The sequence below is a fragment of the Brassica napus genome, chromosome C4 (genome assembly GCF_020379485.1).
Source record: "Brassica napus cultivar Da-Ae chromosome C4, Da-Ae, whole genome shotgun sequence".
NCBI classification, from domain to species: Eukaryota; Viridiplantae; Streptophyta; class Magnoliopsida; order Brassicales; family Brassicaceae; genus Brassica; species Brassica napus.
This window is the reverse complement of record NC_063447.1, coordinates 62,758,981-62,766,611: the sequence shown is the minus strand read 5'-3', so window position 1 is coordinate 62,766,611 and position 7,631 is coordinate 62,758,981. Positions and strand designations below refer to the sequence as shown.

General features: G+C 37.2%; 2 protein-coding genes across 2 annotated transcripts; one reads left to right on the top strand and one right to left on the bottom strand.

The window, feature by feature from the left end:
- The first annotated feature begins 1,918 nt into the window (after positions 1-1,918).
- LOC106381168 (RING-H2 finger protein ATL5-like) lies at positions 1,919-3,327 on the top strand. The gene has a single exon (XM_013821037.3). It carries the CDS (start codon positions 2,650-2,652, stop codon positions 3,325-3,327), a length of 678 nt encoding a protein of 225 aa, XP_013676491.1. The 5' UTR covers positions 1,919-2,649.
- Positions 3,328-3,704: 377 nt separating this feature from the next.
- Positions 3,705-6,735, bottom strand: LOC106394341 (probable pectinesterase/pectinesterase inhibitor 20). The gene is made up of 3 exons (XM_013821036.3): positions 5,974-6,735; positions 5,138-5,587; positions 3,705-4,494 (listed from the first exon to the last, which is right to left on the bottom strand). Exons 1-3 carry the CDS (start codon positions 6,515-6,517, stop codon positions 3,797-3,799), a joined length of 1,692 nt encoding a protein of 563 aa, XP_013676490.1. The 5' UTR covers positions 6,518-6,735; the 3' UTR covers positions 3,705-3,796.
- Between the last annotated feature and the right edge of the window lie 896 nt (positions 6,736-7,631).

Genomic DNA, 7,631 nt, shown 5'->3' with positions numbered 1-7,631 from the left:
TATATGAAAAATTATGTAGGGCATGGGTAAGATAGTTAATAGCTTATTAAAGCAAAATAAAAAATATCATGAAAATTTCATTTATAGTATTTTTGTATTTACAATACTCGACCGATTGATCGAATATGAGTCAAACATTTTTGCAAAAAAAAAAAGCATCAGCAAAGAAACATAAACAAAATAAAATTTAAATGAATATGGACCCACTTTATGTTTTTTTAAATATGCCCTAGCCTATATATAGATAAGGGGTTCTGAAACCCATACACATAATAGGCAGCTACGAAACTTTCTACTCTCTGCCATAAACTTTCCTTTTTTCCTCTCCCTTTAGTAGAAATATAAAACCACTAGGTAGTAACCCGCACTTTGTGCGGGATGAGATTATTAATTTCGTTATTTTTAAGATAATAAAACATTAGGTCTGCTTAATTACTTTGGATATCGGTTCAGTTTTAAGCTTGTTTTTTGGGTTTTAATCTCCTATTTTAAAACTACCATTATGAATCCATATTAATTTTCGTTTCTTCGGTTAAAATGCTTGAGGTTTTTCGTTTTTTGGTGACAAACCAAAGATTATTATTATTTATTTTGTTTCATGTTATATACATTTTAGCAAATCCTAATGTCAACCAATCGTTTCATATTATAATTTTTAAACGCATGCAAAATCAAATCAAATCTAGATAATAGTTCAAGAAAAAAAACTATAAAGGAAAATAATTTCGTTATAATTTGGTCAAAGGTGACATGAAGCATTAAAAAGAAAGAATATTCCAAATTCCTATAGAATTATAATCTTCACTTGCAGTAAATATTTAGTTATACAGGTACTCATTTCAATGTGCATTATGTATGTGTATGTAAAAATATAAAAAGTGATTGATAAATATATAAAGATACCGTTAATTATTATTAAAAAATAATTTTGTTGAATATAACAAATGAAGATAAAATTCTTAAAATAAAACTAATTAATAATAAAATAGGCTAGACATTACTGAATATTTTATTTATCATATAAAAAGAAAATCTAATTAACGGTATTACTAACGTATATCAGAATACTGCTTCCACAAACGTATGATCTTCACCCTAATCGTCCACATTGATTTGAAACAGAAACATAAGTTATCGCATCCATTATAGGAGAATGAGTTTAGTTTCTAAGGTTTTTGGTTTATGGAGTGAAAAAAATGAATGGGAGTCTAGGTATTATATAGGTTCAATATATGCTCATCGAAAGGATGTAATTAATTAGCATATATTTTTAACTTGCCAATCAGTCTTCGATATATATAATGTCATAACGGAATAATGTGAAATATTTTCAATTAATAGCATTATTTTATCTTGACAATCACACTCCACCAAATTTTTTTTCAAAACCCACATGATCACCGTTTATTTCGGCATGTGTATACCCACACGATCTCAGATTAATTAACTTAATCATAACAATATCATTTTCGACTACGACCAGTGATCCTTTTCAACTTAAAAACGGGCATGAATAAACAATGACATAACTATTTAAATTTAAAAATGTGCATGAATAAACAATGATGTAACTATATAGAAAATGTATAACATCAACCAAATTGTGCATTAAGGATCCTAAGAAATGACACAAAGAATGTATTTTTCCTAGGCCGTAGTTTTTTTTTTTGGGTGTAAATGTTAAGAAAAAAGGTGTTTTCACCTTTTTGCCGGGAACCCAAACAATGTAAATAGTCTTTCCCAGCGCAAATCAAACCCGGGTAGCGGAAGTTACAGCCGCAACCCCTTTACCACACCAGAGCTGACTCGTTCTGGTTCTTAGGCCGTAGTTGTTACAATATATATATATATATATATATATATATATATATATATATATATATATATGTGAGCTTTTAGCCGTTTTAGTGAAGTTGATGACACCATCTGATGTTGCTCGTAAGAAACAGAGCATGCAAGTCCCGTGTTGCCAGTGATGGCTGTGAGATGGATCTCTCATCAGCTAAGGATCCTAAGCAATGACACAACCATTGTCTTCTTCCTAGGCTGTATATGTAACAATATAAATATGAGCTTTCACCCGTTTTAGTGAAGCTGTTGACTCCATCTAATGTTGCTCGTAAGAAACAGAGCATGCATTGATATCGTGCTTCTGTGAGAGCATGATAGATATATAAACAGAGCATCAACATTGTGCTTCTGTAAGAAACAAAGCAAGCATAGATATCATCTTCTAAGGATTATCATCATAAGCATATATCTAGTTATCAGGCTTCCACGAATCGCAAGATTTTTACAGTGCTCTCTCTTCTGTCAACGTCTTCGTGTTCACGTGAGATTCAACTCAGTCTCATGTTCAAGTGACAACCAATACAATTGAAAAAATCTATATTATTTTTTCAATTATCAACTTCGCTTGTTGACAATAGACAAAGAACGTCGAAATCGTTATGAACAAAAAAATTAAACAACAACGTGCTTGTAATAAACAAAATAGGAAACATTTTTTTTTCCTAAACGATTTTTTGTGAGGAGTTCTATTGGAGCGACACGTCAGCACGCTAAGTTTCAAAGTGATGTGAGACTGACACGTGGCAAATATAGTGTGAACGCATTTACTGAGAATGCTTCTCTTTTAATATATAAGGGATGGGAATCGCAGAAGAAAGCAGCAAGCCAATGTGGGGTAGCGTGAGCCACACGTCTCCAGGTCCAGGCCACTCTCTCAACGGCAAAATCATGCTCTCCTCCGTAATCATCCTCTTCGCCGCCGTGCTCATGATGCTCTGCTTCCACAGCTACGCCCGATGGTTATTCCGTCGTCAAAACCGTCGCATTCGCCGCCGTATTCGTGCTCACCTCCGCGCTCTCTCCGCCTCCACCATCTCCTCGACCTCCCTTTCCCCTCTCGACACGGCGGTTCTCGAGAAGATTCGTATCTTCGTTTACTCCTCCGAGACTCATCATCAAACGCCACTGGAGGAGTGCTCCGTTTGCTTGTCGGAGTTCGAAGAAGAGGACCAAGGCCGTATCCTCCCTAAATGTGGCCACGCTTTTCACGCTGACTGCATCGATACTGGGTTCCGTTCCAGATCCACTTGCCCTCTTTGCAGAGCTCCGGTTCAACCCGAAAGTCCCTCGACCCGACCCGAATCAGCAGAACAAGCCGCTTCGGTTAAACAACAGGTGGAGGACATAGAAACAGGAAGTTCTTCTTCCTCCTCCTCCTCTTCTTCGTCTTCGCCGTTGAGATTTCCGATGGAGGCGTGTGAGAGAGAACCAATAGATTTAGTCGGTGTCATGGTGGAGACTCCCCACATAATTTGAAGGCTCTAATAATAACAATCCGGTTCTACCCAACAGCCATAACGGATCCACATTTCCGGGTAATCTGGTTGTATCTTTGAAAAGACTATGGAGCATCTGGAGAAGCGTGCGGGCAAAGCAAATGATATTTTTTTCTTTTCTTTTTTAAAACCGCATGAGATTTTGGACACGTAGCAATAATGCCAGCTCACGTGGCATTAACGCTGGTCCACGTGGCCGTTACTAGTGGACCACGAGAGCGCCTACGTTATCATCCACCACCACTGAAACTGCCACAAGCCTGGTGGTCTACGGAGAGCTTCTTACATAAAACTTTCATTTGTGTAAATTTATTATCACAAAAATCGTAGCCACTGTGGGAATTGAATTAGCTTGGCACCACTAGAATTCACAATTATTTATTTTGAAAAAGAACACATGAATGACATCAAATGTATAGCTTAGTGACATGTTATAGTATAAAGTTAAATTATGCTATCAGTCCACCGACGAAAGGCACCCCGGTTTGTCCAATCCAACCCTCGCCAACAAGGAAATTTGTGACCGTGAAATTGGAAGCATCAGTAGCGTTAGTGATGTCATGATAACCGGGCCAAGTGACTCTGTTTGTTGTGTTAGAGCCGGGTCCAGTATTATTGTATTCCGCATAGTAAAGTGTGCTCAATGCGAAATCTCCAGACCATGCGTTCCAGCCAGTCGGGTCAAGAAACCCGTCTATGTATGTCTGCATAACAACAGTTCTCGAATATTCCTTCCACGGCCGACCAAGATAAGTTTTTACTGTATAGTTGCTGGAAGCCAAATCATCCGCGGGTCTTATCGTACACCCATGTAACACAGTTCCAGTGTTCTGGTTCGGGTCGGTGCGACCTTGAGCTGTAACCTCGTTCGCCTGACCTTTACGGGGCTGACGTGGATATAAATTACAGTTTTGTAACACCACCGCAGCATTACCGAATATAAAGTCAACCGTACCATAAACATCGCATTCACGATAGAACTGTCTGAGAGAATGCGTATATAAGGTATCTTGATAGGCTTCAAAACTACAACTATAGAAGACAGAGAAGTCTCCACCGCTCCTCAATGCGACGGCTTGATTCTTGGTTGGTCCTGCCGTGTTGCGGATTGTTATGTTTACGCCAATAAAGTTGGTACCTGATAGAACTGCGATTTATGAACAAAATTTAGAGTTAGTTGATTATTTTGGTAAAACAAACCTACAAGTTTCCAAAAATATTAGTATTACTCTATTAGTTAAAAGACTTAGCAAATAATGAAAAATGTGAGAAATATTATAGTTTCATATTAGGTTGGTCGGCGCCAAAAAAGGTTAGTCGAGAACACGACGAATTGACGTGGAGTCAAGACTTTAAGGTGGACCAAGCGAGCAAGTCGCCTTCGATTGCATGGGAAAAGTCTAAATTAAAGCTAAGTGGACTAGCAATAGTTTTTTTTTCTTAAAAAAGAAGTTTTTCCTGGTTAAATTATTGTCTCGGAATAGTTTTTCTTTTCTTTTTCTAAAGGTGTCTTAGAATAGTTATGTTTTAAAAGAATAGTACAACGCACTTGCACGAAGAAGACATGTTTTGTGCACATGCCTTGATCATATTTTCAAATAATCGTTTACTTTGTGGTGACAAAAACTCGGATGCTAATATATTCATCCAATCTAAACCGTATATTATGTTCGGCATTTTGCACGTATAACTCATATGTTTTAAAGAATAAAAATGAGTACTTTCAAAATAGAGATTGGGTTTGCTTTATGTTTTATGAGATTATATATGAGAAATGATGAGGTACTTACTAAATGTGGCTGAGTTGAAAGTTGTCCATCCATCAACGACGCTCCGGTTTCCGGTGATAACAGTTTGGTTAATGCCGTCACCGATCATCATCACATACCTCTTGTACTTCGGAATCTCCACGTATTCCTCGTACAATCCCGCCGTTACATAGATCAAGAAATAACCGTTACTACCGTCAGTTTTATTAGGAGCCGCTGCTACGGCTTCGTTTATGGTCGTGAAGTTTCCCGTCCCGTTCTGTATCACCGTCACCATATCGCTCACCTTAACAGCGCCTTCTTCAGTTTGAAGAAGCTTTCTCCCAGACCTAGTCACGGTGTTATAAACAGCACGAGCCCTTTCCGACATCTTTATGGGTAATCTACCGTTACGGAAACCACCGAAAAACTTTTTGAAGCTGGCTTGTCGGTTCCAAACAGGCCTCGACCTTTTCCTTATTGGCACCCAGCCTACAAAAGTCAAATAATATCTAAGAATGCGTAGTAACTGTAGAATATTCTTTTGATAGATCAATGGAGTAATCATTTTTTAAATAAAACACTATACCCATAAGCATGTGAAACGAAAAGAGCCGGGTATGTGTGTAAATTAACAGTTATTTCAACCAGTGTTTCAACTATCAAATCTCGTGAGTTGGTTTTCTCATCATTTTCTCTTTAATTAATGAAAAAGCATTATTCACGAAAGCAAGAATTGTAGAAATGAAATGCGGATAAGATGCAGATTTCATGCAGCGTTATTGGTAAACGTACTAATTAAGTATGTTAAGATAAATGGAAAATACGTACGTGCATGCTTAAATTTTTAATTTTAGGTATTCCTATTTGTAATATACCTTTGGAGAAGAGGGCAAGAGAGACCCCATAGAGTTTTGTATCGTTGAAAAGATCACCGGAGAGACCATTTTCAGAAGCCGTGGATGTAAGACCTTCAAGACAAGTCTGTTCGTTGGTGATTGTAGCACTTAGAAAAGTTTGAACATCCTCAGCCCTAGAAACCGACAGAGTTTTGGTGGCATCGACAGTCTGTGAGCTACTAAGGAGGAAGTCCATGGTCTGGCTGGCCAGGAATTTGCAGTCTTCGAGTGCCCGAACGGTTGATTTAGCAGCCACTTTGCCTTTCCGGTTTAGTTGATCGTCGATCAGTGACATGAAACGCCTGGCACGTGAGATGGACTGTCTTAGAGAGGAACGACCGTAGGTGTAAATATCTCCCGGCTGGTTTGGGAGAACCGATCTACAGTAAGATGGATCCGGCGCGAAGCGACATACATCTGACGGCGACGTCGCATTTCCGGTGGCCTGAAATTCAGCGGCGAGAGAAGGAGATGACAATAAAGAGAAGAAGCTAAGGGCGAAGAACATGAGAATTTGAGACATCTTTTGGTTTTTGTTTAGAGCTTAATTGTGTGTTCGTTCGGTTTGAGAATTTGTGTCAAGTGTGCTGGATTATATATAGGGGTTTCAAGAACGTTCAATTTGGAATATATACAAGTTCAAAATCAATAATATATTAATGTATATATGTGTACATCTATAATTGTGACGGTGTCACAAAGTTCAAACATATATATATCCGTCTCTCATTAAAGACTACAAATAATAACCCTGACTTAGGCGTGATTTAAACCCCCCCCCCCCCCCCCCCCAACCCCCCCCCCCCCCCCCCCCCCCAAAAAAAAACTAAGGCGTAATTACACTCCATCCTTGACAATTATAAATTGCATGGTGTTCAAGTTGGAGATTAATAGATCTTTCTATTACTTGAAAAGTCAATTATTGACCAACTTTTGATTCACAATTTGAATTTGTATATTCAGGGAGGTTTTCACAATTTATAATTGTCAACCAACGTTACGCCTTTAAAGAAAATTTTCGATTATATATAACTTGTTGGTAAAACAGCACATTACCCATCAACAAAAAGTCAAGAGCTTCACATTATAAACTTTGATAGACTTCAGACCATTGCAAAATAGAATTCGCTTAAAAGACTTCACCTTATGCTGGGAAGTTTCCATGCATGTGAGAATAAATAAGATAAATAATAATAATTCGAATGGAATGATATTTGACAACACGTTTTGGGATCTATATATAACTTTGTCAAACGAATATATATATATATATATATATATATATATATATATGTTTTGTTGCCAACGAATGGGATTGTTTATTTATTTTTTATATATAGTTGTACCAAAATCAATTATTTGATCAACTAACTATCTTTTTTTTTGACGAAAGGCTTAACTAACTAATCTTGTTGCATTTAATTGGCTGGGTATAGAGCTTTTGTTCTTGGGTTAAGACTTAATTAGACGACAGCCAAGAGATACGAATTTGGATATCTTTGTATACATAAATACATAATGACACATGAAATCAAATCAGTTTGAACAGAATGTATTAGATATTGATATATTTCTATTTTCGCCACCGATATTGATATCTTACTTAGTTCATTGACTACACTTGTATGTGGCCGTAA

Bases quoted from the DNA above. Each gene is read 5' to 3' on its own strand.
- LOC106381168 (XM_013821037.3), top strand. From the start codon at position 2,650: ATGGGAATCGCAGAAGAAAGCAGCAAGCCAATGTGGGGTAGCGTGAGC.
- LOC106394341 (XM_013821036.3), bottom strand. From the start codon at position 6,517: ATGTCTCAAATTCTCATGTTCTTCGCCCTTAGCTTCTTCTCTTTATTG. The intron at 5,588-5,973 runs GTATATTACAAA...TGACTTTTGTAG, and splicing joins TCTTGCCCTCTTCTCCAAAG to GCTGGGTGCCAATAAGGAAA. The intron at 4,495-5,137 runs GTAAGTACCTCA...CATAAATCGCAG, and splicing joins TTTCAACTCAGCCACATTTA to TTCTATCAGGTACCAACTTT.